This window comes from Manduca sexta, chromosome 14 (genome assembly GCF_014839805.1).
Source record: "Manduca sexta isolate Smith_Timp_Sample1 chromosome 14, JHU_Msex_v1.0, whole genome shotgun sequence".
Classification (NCBI taxonomy): domain Eukaryota; kingdom Metazoa; phylum Arthropoda; class Insecta; order Lepidoptera; family Sphingidae; genus Manduca; species Manduca sexta.
Genome location: NC_051128.1, coordinates 13,707,065 through 13,718,953, shown reverse-complemented (window position 1 = coordinate 13,718,953; position 11,889 = coordinate 13,707,065). Strand labels below are relative to the sequence as shown.

The following is an 11,889-nucleotide window of genomic DNA, read 5'->3' as shown; positions in this document are numbered from 1 at the left end:
AACTGACATTGCTGAACTTGCCACATACGAATTTCAGTTCATAGTTTAGTTTTTGCTCATTGAGAGTTTGATTGTATGGAACCTCACATACAATTATGTTTACATTCTTCATTTTGGTTAACCAGCTCTGTAGACATGATTGTATATCATATGGGTTTTTATCATTTGTTCCGGCCAGTAATACAACATAGTCGTCACATCCAAGGCTTTTTATTTCATCTTCTGATACGAACGCTAGAACATTTTGAAGACTCGCTCCTGATTTCCATAGGGAAGTCACGTTATATTGTACCTCGACTAAGTTTTGTAGCATATTTTGCATGTTTCTGCCTTGTTGATCCGCTAAAATGATTATTTTGTTTGGGTTCTGGTAGTCTATTTTATTTTTACTTTGTTCGTTTCTTTCTTCTATAGTCGCCTGTCGAATACTGCTACCATTCTTTTGTGTTGATTTGATAATTGAACTCAATGATCTGTCTAGGCTTTTTACTGGTGTACTTGTGATGTTTGTCACTAGAGTGTCAATGTTATTGTTACCAGCAGTAGATTGTTTCTTCTTTTTATTTTTCTTTCCAGAGTTAGGTGTAGTATATTTGTTGTCATCGAGTCCAATTTTTTTGTATAGTTGTAGCGTGTTATTTTTCTTCTCTAATTCTCTTTTTAGGTCTGTATTTTCTGTATTGAGTATTTCAATTTCTAGATGAGCAGTTTCTAATTATTTATGTAACAAGTCAATTTTTTCTAAAAGTTCTTTTGTGTAGTAACTGTCGTCGACTGAGGTGTTCTGTAGGCTCAAAATTGTATGCTCAGAAATTGACGAGTTGTTTGATGTTAGATCATTTAAAGAGTAAGTCCTTTTTTGTGGTTCTCTGTGAGTGACGTTCTCCTCCATGTTTATATCTATTGATAGTCAAGGTAAAAACAATAGTATCGATTTTCTATCGATAATATTTCCACGTGTCAATACTGACGATACTATCAATTTATCAAATCAAATCAAATCAATTTATTTTACATAAAACATGGTATAAATTATGATGTTAAATATCTTACATGTGCAACATGTTTCATCGTTTCAACGGTATGCAAAAAAATTATATACGTACTTATAATTAGAGAACGTAGTTAGGCAAATTACCTATTATTAATATATCTATTCCCTTTTAGGTGTAGTTTACTCATACAAATTACATGATTTTCTATACATAATATTATTATACTAGCTTTTGCCCGCGGCTCCGCCCGCGTTACAAAGTTTTTCGGGCTAAAGTATTCCGTTATAAAAGTCACGCTATATATTTTCCCGGGAGCCTATGTTCTTCCCAGGGTCTTAAACTGTCTCCATACCAAATTTCATCTTAATATGTTGGGTAGTTTTTGAGTTTAACACGTTCAGGCAGTCGGATGCAGCGGGGGACTTTGTTTTATAATTTATTTTTGTAGAACTTTTTAAGAGGAACAATCCCGTCATACATCATTGTTGCATAACTTTAACTGTTTACGCAGCGCACGCAACGGAAGCTCTCAAAACTAATAAATTTTCCTCGTTTCGATAGAATCGATAGATCTCTTTATGCAATACTATTGATAACAGCGATAATATGGATACTATTGATAGTAATGCATTCAATAGTATCGATGGTATCGATAGTATTGTGAAAATGTCAATTAGTTAAAACTAATGTAGTATCGATAGCCAGTAATCTGTCGATAGTACTGCTATATCGATAGTTTTTGGTAAAAACCAATAGTTTTTGCAATACTATCGATACTATCGACATTATTGTATGTATTATAATCGATAATATCTATATCATCACTGTTATCAATAATATTGCACATGGAGAGCTATCGTATACTATCGATAGTATCGACTGTATTGACATAGGCAATACAATCGATTGTACAATCGATATCCTGAATAGTTTTCGAGGTCAACCATCGATAGTGAAACTATCGATGGTTCTGCAACACTAAAACAAATCAACGAAATACGAATGTTGCCACATGCTATTTTCGTGATTACTAGATATTGGAACAATCCCTAAAAATAAGATGTACAAATATCCAGGTGCAAAAGAGAGCTAGATAATTTTTACTACATAGAATTTCATTCAATAAAAAATAAACAATTCCTATGGTTATTATGTCTACATAATATTTACCAGCGACGATAGCTTACAAAGAGAATTATAATATAATATATGGAATAGCCTAGTTGAGTGTGTAATAGATTGCCGAGACGAATGTCAGCAGTTTCAAATTCCAAAAACACAACTCTGAATTTTGTAAAAGAATGTGTGTATTCTTTGTGAATGATCTATTTATCTTCTAATCTCAGGACAAAGTTCAAACTTGGCAACACTGCCTTTCTCGCCAAAGAGTGTTAAAAATTACATTACAGAAATTTGTTTTGAATTATCTCGCATTGAGACAATTTGAGCGCTGATATTTTCTCTGTACTTATATTATAGTTCTTTTTGATTATAATCAAAGCAATTATAATACTTCTAACTTTGATTTCTAACGTACTATATTACCAATATTACTTACTTTGTGATAATACATTTGCATCAGAGACCAATAAACTAGACTTTGGATAATACTGTATAATACTCTGATTGAAATTCTAGGTGATATTCTATATCTATTATTCTAAATTTTTTTATGATAATAATTGTCCTACTCTATACTTTCTTTTGCTTTTCATTTATTATTTCACATTTCAGACGAATGCAAAATGCCTCTGCCAAACAGAATAAATAAGGCGGCATATAGAAGTCACACTTATTCAGGCCCTAGGGGATCAAGGAAAAGAATACAAGCAGCTTTAAGATTGCATTATGGCGAATCTTCGTAAGTAAACTTGAACGTAAATTATAATGGGTATGATGAAGGTAACTTCATTTAGTTCAATTTATAGAGATTCAAAACAACCAAACGGCGCTCATGCTGTATCTACCTACTGTATTTTGAATTTGGCATTACAGACGAGCAGCTATATGGCGTAAACGACAGAAAAAGCAGACCCAGAATATTGAACAGGAAGAAGCAAATAAAGTAGCAATCCAGAACCGGCTCAGGTATCTTTCCCTCACATGAAACTTTTCAGTAGTACCTAATTGAAAAAATGGCGCCCGTCACATTGAATTACCAATGGCGCGCATTCTAATTTTCAATGTGGCTGTATTTATTAGTATAAGTACTACCCAAAGTAATAAAAAAAAAAATTCTGACAAAGCACAGCAGTGAATTAAATTCTAATTTGACTTGACTTTAATTTGTTAATTTAGTTATTGAATATAATATTATTTGCTTTCTTTCAGTGCACATAAAGATCAGAATGTACCCCAAATAAAAACATATTCACGTGCTATAACAAAATTACAGAATGAGGTTCCATCATGTACCACCAATATTGAACCGTCTGAACCTGTGGAGGTGGTGTGGTTTGAATCAGTCAACTCACCAGAATCTGAATCAGATACTGATGTCTATGAACTACCGGAGGAAATAGTTTCTAGCGACAACCTGTCATTGATGTCTGGATATCGGATTGTTGACTTGAAGCATGTACTTATGTGGGCATTTAATATGCAAAAACATAGTCAGTCTTGTGAAGGTTCACAAATAGAATTTGTCAGTGAAACACAAAATGGTTTTCACAGCACTTTAACATTTAAATGCAGCATTTGTGATAAAAACTGGCACCAAAGTACTGAAAAAGATGATGAAATAAATACATCGTTTGTGTGGGCAACAATGACTGCTGGCAGTCATTACACACAAGCAGCTCATATAACAACCCTAATGGACATACCAACAATGGCAGGCAATAAATTTCGCGAAATTAAAAAAAAAATTGCCAATACATGGCACACGCATTTGACCGAAGAAATAACAAAAGCTGGTGAGCAAGAGAGATGTATTGCCATTGAAAAAGGGAATATATCATCTGATGGTACTCCATATGTTACTGTTTTTGTGGATGGGGGCTGGTCAAAAAGTACATACGGTCACAACCTTGATCCATTAGCAGGAATGGTAAATTTTATACACAATATATGATTTTTTATTTATTAGATTAAGTATCGATGTGTATTACCATAAAATTTATGTAATTTTTTTTCAGGCTTGTATTATTGGTAAGGAGACCAAGAAATGCCTATTTTTTGGTGCCAAAAATAAATATTGTTACACATGTCAATATTATAAACAAATGAGAATGGAAGTGAAAGATCATCATTGTTGCAAGAATTTAACTGGGCCATTTTCCACAATAGAATCCGATATAATTGTTGAAGGATTCCAAAAGAGTGAAGAAATTCATGATCTCCGTTACCAAAGTTTTATTGGAGATGGAGATTCTTCAGTGTTTTCTCATTTGAAAGAAAAGGTATCATATGGAAACCAAATTAAAAAATTTGAATGCAAGAATTATATTATAAAAAATTACACTAGCACACTTTACAAGGTAATTTTTTTATATGTATTTATATTGTTTCCCCTGGCCTTTACCTCCTTGGTGTGATGATAGTTGTATTATTATGAGGCTGGAAGGTCCTAGCTTTTAGTCACGATTTATTGGTGGTTGTATTTCGAGTTGCTCAAATGCAATATTCTTTTATGCTGGTCCCACCACACATTGAGGTAGGATAAAGAAGTTAGGAAGGTTAAAAGATAATTCATGCGTCACACAAGTGTTTTGTATTTGTAATAGAATAATTATTAACCTGATGTGAACTATGATATGCCAATTATTACTATAACTATTACTATATATTACATAATGATATACCAAATTATAGTTCATCTTTTACTTGGCCTCAACTGAACTAGAATTTATACTAAACTAGCTGACCCGACAGATGTCCTGTCTTAACTATGTATGCACGTGCGCATTCTGTCGATCGCTGACAGTTATTACAATCCACTCGCAGTTATGTAAAATTAATATTGTCGTTTTCTTAAATTTTCTATGTTACCGCGGATTTTTTTGAATTTCTTCATTCATAAGAACTTTCTCTTGACAATAACAAACACAACAAAAAAATAATTGTGAAATCGGTCCAGCCGTTCACGCATGATGGCGTGACCAAGGGAAATAGGGATTCATTTTTATATATATAGATAGATACTGCTCCTAAAAATTATACTGCTCATGTTTCAGATTTTAGCTAACACAAAGCTTCCACTTTATGGACGTAATATTTTGAAATCAAGATTGGTGAAGCTAATTCGAATTGCACGAAAAATGATTGTACATAACAGTGGCAATCCTAGTTCCATGGTTGACGATTTACGGAATGGTCCACATCACGTCTTTGGAAACCATGAGAAGTGTAAAGAATATTACTGCTCTTTGGTAAACTCTCCTTCTGATAACAAAAGCAAGAAAAAAAACTTAGTTACAATTCTGAAATCAACTGCACCACGAGTGTGGGCTCTCATTTATGCTGCTAATGAAAGAGTTTTTTTGAAGGCTGCAAATTTATCTAATGAGACAACAAATATTGCAACAAATTTTATGAATGTTATAAATAAATTTAATGGTGACAAAAGGCTTAGTCATAGAAAAGGAGGCTCTTATCAGCGAAGTGTACACATTGCAGGTATATTTCGTAATATTTACTAATTATTTGTAATTGGTGTTTGTTGTATTTTGCCTAGCTAGTTTATCATTAGTTACTTGCTAACTAGATACTATTTTTTTATAATTATTGGAACATACACACATATTCTTACACACAAAGATATTTCAGGATTGGCGCAGGCAGCTGGATACAAATGGCATGAAACTGGTTCGAAAAAACGGACAGATCAAAGGGGTAGAAAACATTTTAAACAATATATTCAGCGAAAGGAGAGAAGCAGGTTGTACCGTCAGAAATTGAAATCTCAAAACACAGTTATTCAAAAACCTAAAACTCTACCTGACAGAGACGAGGGCACACAAGCTAGTAATGCCGTTGATATAGATGTGGTGGAGTTCCGAAAGAAATGTGACGAAAGATTAAAAGAATTTCAAGAGTGCCCAGAAAATATAAGAAATATTGAAAGTAAGACTATAGGGAAAAACGAAAATGATATTATGTATGTTAAATATAGATCTGATCGCCTTAGTGCCAGTCATTTTGGAAAGGTAATTAATTGTGTAGTATATACTGTCCCACTGTTGCGCACGGGCTTCTTCTACTACCTCCTCTACTATAAATATATTGTACTATATACTAATGTGTATAGTAGTGATGTAACGAATGTCATTTTTTGAACATTCGCGAATGCGAATGCGAATATCTGCTATCGACATTCGCGAATGCGAATGCGAATGCGAATGTTTAGTTTTTGTTCAAATTTGGCGCCAATTTTCTATGATGATTATCTAAGTTTTATTATTATCTAAGATGATAATTATCTAAACATTAAAAAGTTATGTAAAGACATAAAAAATTATAGAAGAATTTGTTTTTGTTTCTTTCAATTGCTTTTAATTTCTTAGTTGCTATTGTGTTACAAGTTCTAATGAGAATTACATTTTTAAGCTTTATTAAAGTAAACGAAATAATTTTGTTTATTTTAAAAGTTTAATATTCCTCTACTCAAGTTTAATTACTAACTTAAAAACATGGTAAAAATAGTTAATTAATTGGTATGTTTTAAGAAAGAGGTATTTTTCTTTGAGAGTCTATAATTTTTTTTTTGTTTGTTTAGACTATATTTATAGTTTATTGTAGAAGAATATTGTTTTGTTTAAATTTTGATTTTATTAACCTACTATTACACACACACACACACAGTATTACGAATATTATCTCGGAAGGGGTATGCAGAGGCGCAACCAGGGCACCCACTTTTCGCCAAGTGTGTTCCGTCTAATAGTGTGACAGGGGCGAGCCTATCGCCATGTCGGGCACAAATTTCACACTCCGGGCTGATACTGAGCAGAAAAACCCAAATATCACTTTGCCCGACCCGGGATTCGAACCCAGGACCTCAGAGCGCTGCCGTACCGCACATGCAGTAGAACTATGCCACCGAGGCAGTCTACTATTATCTTCAAATAATTTTTTTTCTGATATTGACATTCGCAAAACATTCGCAGAAATTTTGCGAATGCGAATGCGAATATCGAAAAATATGCGAATATTCGCGAATGCGAATGCGAATGCGAATATTCGTTACATCACTAGTGTATAGTACAATATATTTATATTATTAAATTTAAAAATCATTCTAATATGTGTAATATTATGTTTTTAGGTCTGCAAACGTCGTAATATAAGACCATGTTACACCCATGTGAAAGATATTCTTTATAAAACTAATTCTTGTATGAGAGACCTGGTATATTGTGAACAAAACAAAATTGTGGCTAAAGCCACATTCGCTAAACAATATAATAAAACCGTAAGGAGATCCGGTCTTTTTATTGATGAACAATTTGGATTTTTAGCGGCTAGCTGTGATGGTAAGAAAAAAATTTCCATATTTTTTTTTAAAACCAAAATATATAATATTCAGTCAGCCAGCACTGTTCATGGAAATTTATATCCACATTCCAGCTTTATTTACATTCACAATTTTTACGTTTACTTAAATAGGTGTATAAAACATTAGCATATTAAAAAAATATATAAAATATAATATTATTATGATTTTGCAGGTGTTATAGAAGATGAAAAAGCGGTTATTGAGATCCAATGCTTTACTTCTTTAGTAAGGAAATCACTTAACATAGAAACAGCAGCATCACAAATAAAAAATTTTGCTGTACAATATGATGGCCAAAAACTTACTTTGAATAAAAGACATGACTATTATTATCAAGTAAGGCAACAATATATTATAATATATAATCCTTGTATGACATACTGTCCCACTGTTGGGCACGGGCCTCCTCTACTACTATGAGGCATTAGGCCTTAGTCCACCATGCTAGCCTAGTGCGGATTGGTAGACTTCACACGCCCTCGAAATTCCTATAGAGAACTCCTCAGACATGCAGGTTTCCTCACAGTGTTTTCCTTCATCATTCAAGCAAGCAAACACACACAATTTTATAAAAGTCAGAGGTGTGTGCCCTTGGGATTTGAACTTGCGGACATTCATCTCGGCAGTTCGTTCCACACCCAACTAGGCTATCGCCGCTTTTTTAAGAATATATTATTGAAGTATAATTACGTTGCTTATCATAGTAACAGGTGATTAAATATTTAATTATAATAATTACTTTATTTTAGGTGCAGGGTCAATTGCGAATTACCAAAATGGTCAAATGTTACTTTGTTTGTTTTGTCTCTTTACAACAACCAGTCACTGTTGTGGAAGTTCTTCGAGATGATGAATTTATTAGCAATATGATGCCTAAACTTGTAGCATTTTACAAAAATTTTATACTACCAGAAATTATTTTGCGACGAATTAGACAAAATGCTAAATGTGTAGATTTTACTGATGTAATAGGTATGACATATTGCAAAATTTCAATATTTTTCGGTATTATTTTACTTATACTATGATGATTTAATTTTTTTTATCTGTTTTAGATATAACTTCTTCGATGTCAAATTAGTACCGTGACTTCAAGCAACATCTTTTATTACGTACATCTGGAATTTGTCTTCATTCAGTTTTAGAAAACAAATCATGGTGATATTTTTACTTCAGTTTTGTAGTAATAATAATTTGTAGCTACATTACATTTTGTTGTTTTAATTGTTTTTTAACCTCTTTCGCATATTACATTGAAGAGAAATGGAAGCCAAACATTGCAAAAAGGTAGAGGTACTCGGGCCTGTTTCGAGCAAAAGATCTAACAACTCTAAAAAGCAGGAATGGTAAGTTTTAAATCCAATATTTGAATTTTTATTTATTAATTAGATTTAGATTACCTATATCTTTATATGATCATATAATTTCATGACATTTTTTATTTTTCTACAGGCTTGTATTCTTGGTAGAGACCAAAAAATGCCTATCTCTTGGTGTTAAAAATAAATATTGTTATACATATTATGAATGAAAAGGAATGGAAATAAAAGAACATAGTTGTTGCAAAAAATTACTGAGCCATTTACGTCAATAGAATCTGATATAATTGTTGAATGATTTCAAGAGCGTGAAGAAATTTATAGTCTATGTTACCAAAATTCTATTGGAGATGGAGATTCTTCTGTGTTTGCTATATTTGAAAGAAAAGACATCATGGGAAATAAATTTAAAGAATTTGAATTGAAAAATGCAAGAATCATGTCATAAAAAATTATGCTAACACACTTTATAAGGTAATTTATTTATATGTAATTAAAATGTTTCCTCTGGCCTTCAACTTCTTGGTGTGATGATAGTTGTATTAATATGAGGCTGGAGGGTCCTTTTTGTCACCATTTATGGGTGATTGCAGTTGTGAGTTGCAGTTAACTTATACTAAGACTATCTAATTATATTAAAATCTGTTTTAGCTACGGCTTCTGCGGCGTCAAATAAGTACCATGACTTCAAGCAACACCTTTTATTTTCGGAATTCGTCTTCATTCCGTTTTAGAAAACGAATTATGGTGATATTTTTACTTCAATTTTATAGTCATAATAATTTGTTGCTATATATTTTTTACTGTTTTATATTTTTAAAATTTTCTTTTCTTAGATTGCATTAAAGAAAAATGGGAGCCAAATATTTCAAAAAGCGAGACGTATTCGAGCCTGCGACGATCTCGGAAAAGAGTTCAAGTAGCTCTAAAAAGGTATAGAGAAGCTTTATAAAATTGTGATGAAAACGAATTATAATCTTTGAATTTACCATTTGTCTTGATGTTGCTATTTTATTTTTTGTTGCAGGAAGAAGACATATTTATGATAATTGAAGTCATATTTCAGAAAATGGAAATTTGGAGTGGAGTTGGATTGCTAATATTGTAAGATACTAAAAACTATGTTTTTATAACATAATCTAGGACAAATATATCGCCTTATAGTTTAGTGTCGGTGAAGCTGTGCTGTGGGTTTCATTCCCGTGGAAGATAACAACCATTTGGGCGCCTATACATTTTATTGTCTCGGCTAAGTGCGGTTGCACCAATTACACCTCTGCCTAATCTATTAGGTAAAGGGAAAAGCAGTTTTGTGTAATATGTATGGTCAAAAATATGTGTATTGCTTTGATTGAAGCAGAACAAAAGCAGTGTCAAGTAGACGCCAGCGGAATTTGAGTCGATACTCCGTTCGACGTGTATCAAGAGACCGACGGGTATATTTGGTGATCAGGATCGGGCTGTCGTCGTGCGACATCAGATCGTGATGACCGTTTTATTGTGTCGATATCATTAAGGAACCAATATTTGAACGCAGCTGATCTGGGACAACAGCTCTGGGACGAGAAGTGCGCAATGTCAGTGTAAGTCGGTGGTCAGTCAGAAGGTTAGTCGAAGGAGGACCCACTGCGCATCTCCCAGCAAATGATCCAAAATTGACCGCAGCTCGACTTCAATTTTCCTGAGATCACGTAAATTGGACATTGGAACAGTGGAGAGCAGTGAAGTTGTCAGATGAGTGCTGACTGACTTTACATGGTCACGCTGGACACTCAAGAGTCTACACAAGGTTTTCAGAACGTTTTGCACAGTGCTGCATAAGTGATAGAGTCGTTTATGGTGGTGGATCTTTCATGTTTTGGGGAAGTATAATGATGGACACTAAAACAGATATTCTGCTCATCACTGGGGCCAATATCGGCCCCAGTTCAAGGGGATTAACTGTTCAAAAGAATATATAGAAGAAGTACTCGAAAATCATGTCAAGCCGTTATCGTGGCTTATGGGGAAGAATTCTAACTTATGCATGATAATGCCAGACTGCATGTCGCTGCGACAGTCCGGGATTACATGGACGATGTGGAAATTAACGCGATGTTGTGGCCAGCTCGCAATCTTGGCCTCAATCCTATTGAGCACATCTAGGACAAGCTCACAAAAAGAGTTCGGGAAAAATTCCAACATCTGTGTACCGGCGTAAAGATTGACGCTTCTGTAGACGAACATGGTTACGTTCCTGTATAGAAGGGGAAGGTTTCCAGTCACGTAGATGTTGCTTGTGACCGGCCGCAGCCCCTCCGACGGTTCCCATTCGGAAATGGTATATATTATGCTGCGTGTCCCGCAAATTCTGTTATCGCAAGTCAGTATTATCTATCACCATCTAGCGTGATCGCTGTGCGTTATTGCTACATTTGTAACAATGCCATATTGCCATGTTCCATCGATGTTGAAGAGATGGTGGTGTATATACTAATTGTACCGCCACACTTGAGTGGCTGCAAGAGCTTTAACTAGCAATTAACGCAGAATGGAACGCTATCCCCCAAGATTACGTGCTTAAATTAATAAGGTTCATAAAAATCCGGTTAAGAGCCTAAATTTAAGCTAGAGGAGCGAATACGTCTTGTTAATAAAGATATTTTTTCAGATTTTCATGTGTAATTTTCTTTTTAAACCTAATTCTTTACATCAAAAAATTGCCACATTTGACATTCATGTTGTGCTCATTCCTAACTAATTCCCTAAAGATTTGCTGTATACTGTTTAGTCATGCCATCAGACAGGGGATGAAATAAAGTTTCAATTGATAATACAAGATTTTCATTTACATTATTATATTTTGATAAAATGGTGCTGAAGGCGAAAATTGATTGGTCGTGCGATTTTTCTTCTCCAAGTGTATAAAACAGATCCTTCTTAATCTCATTATCCATTACCATTGTTTAGCTATCTGATTTCCATACAATAGATAAGGTAAAATTTTTCGAGGTCTCTTGCAATATTTTTTTGCATCAGTGTCATCTACTGGTTCTAATAAATAATTTTGGGTATGTTTGTGTGCATACGAATTGTTGAT

General features: G+C 33.7%; 1 protein-coding gene across 1 annotated transcript; it reads left to right on the top strand.

Moving 5' to 3' along the window:
• Window positions 1-2,347: 2,347 nt before the first annotated feature.
• LOC115439875 lies at window positions 2,348-11,465 on the top strand. Its single transcript, XM_030163918.2, has 16 exons — window positions 2,348-2,633; window positions 2,730-2,856; window positions 2,991-3,083; window positions 3,327-4,044; window positions 4,133-4,474; window positions 5,171-5,612; window positions 5,763-6,142; window positions 7,261-7,468; window positions 7,664-7,827; window positions 8,241-8,463; window positions 8,547-8,649; window positions 8,751-8,837; window positions 8,944-9,284; window positions 9,462-9,557; window positions 9,647-9,743; window positions 9,838-11,465. The coding sequence occupies exons 2-11, from the start codon at window positions 2,741-2,743 to the stop codon at window positions 8,570-8,572; spliced, it is 2,712 nt and encodes a 903-aa protein (XP_030019778.1). The 5' UTR covers window positions 2,348-2,633; window positions 2,730-2,740; the 3' UTR covers window positions 8,573-8,649; window positions 8,751-8,837; window positions 8,944-9,284; window positions 9,462-9,557; window positions 9,647-9,743; window positions 9,838-11,465.
• The last annotated feature ends 424 nt before the right edge of the window (window positions 11,466-11,889 follow it).

Bases quoted from the DNA above. Each gene is read 5' to 3' on its own strand.
- LOC115439875 (XM_030163918.2), top strand. From the start codon at position 2,741: ATGCCTCTGCCAAACAGAATAAATAAGGCGGCATATAGAAGTCACACT. The intron at 4,045-4,132 runs GTAAATTTTATA...ATTTTTTTTCAG, and splicing joins TTGATCCATTAGCAGGAATG to GCTTGTATTATTGGTAAGGA. The intron at 5,613-5,762 runs GTATATTTCGTA...AAGATATTTCAG, and splicing joins GCGAAGTGTACACATTGCAG to GATTGGCGCAGGCAGCTGGA.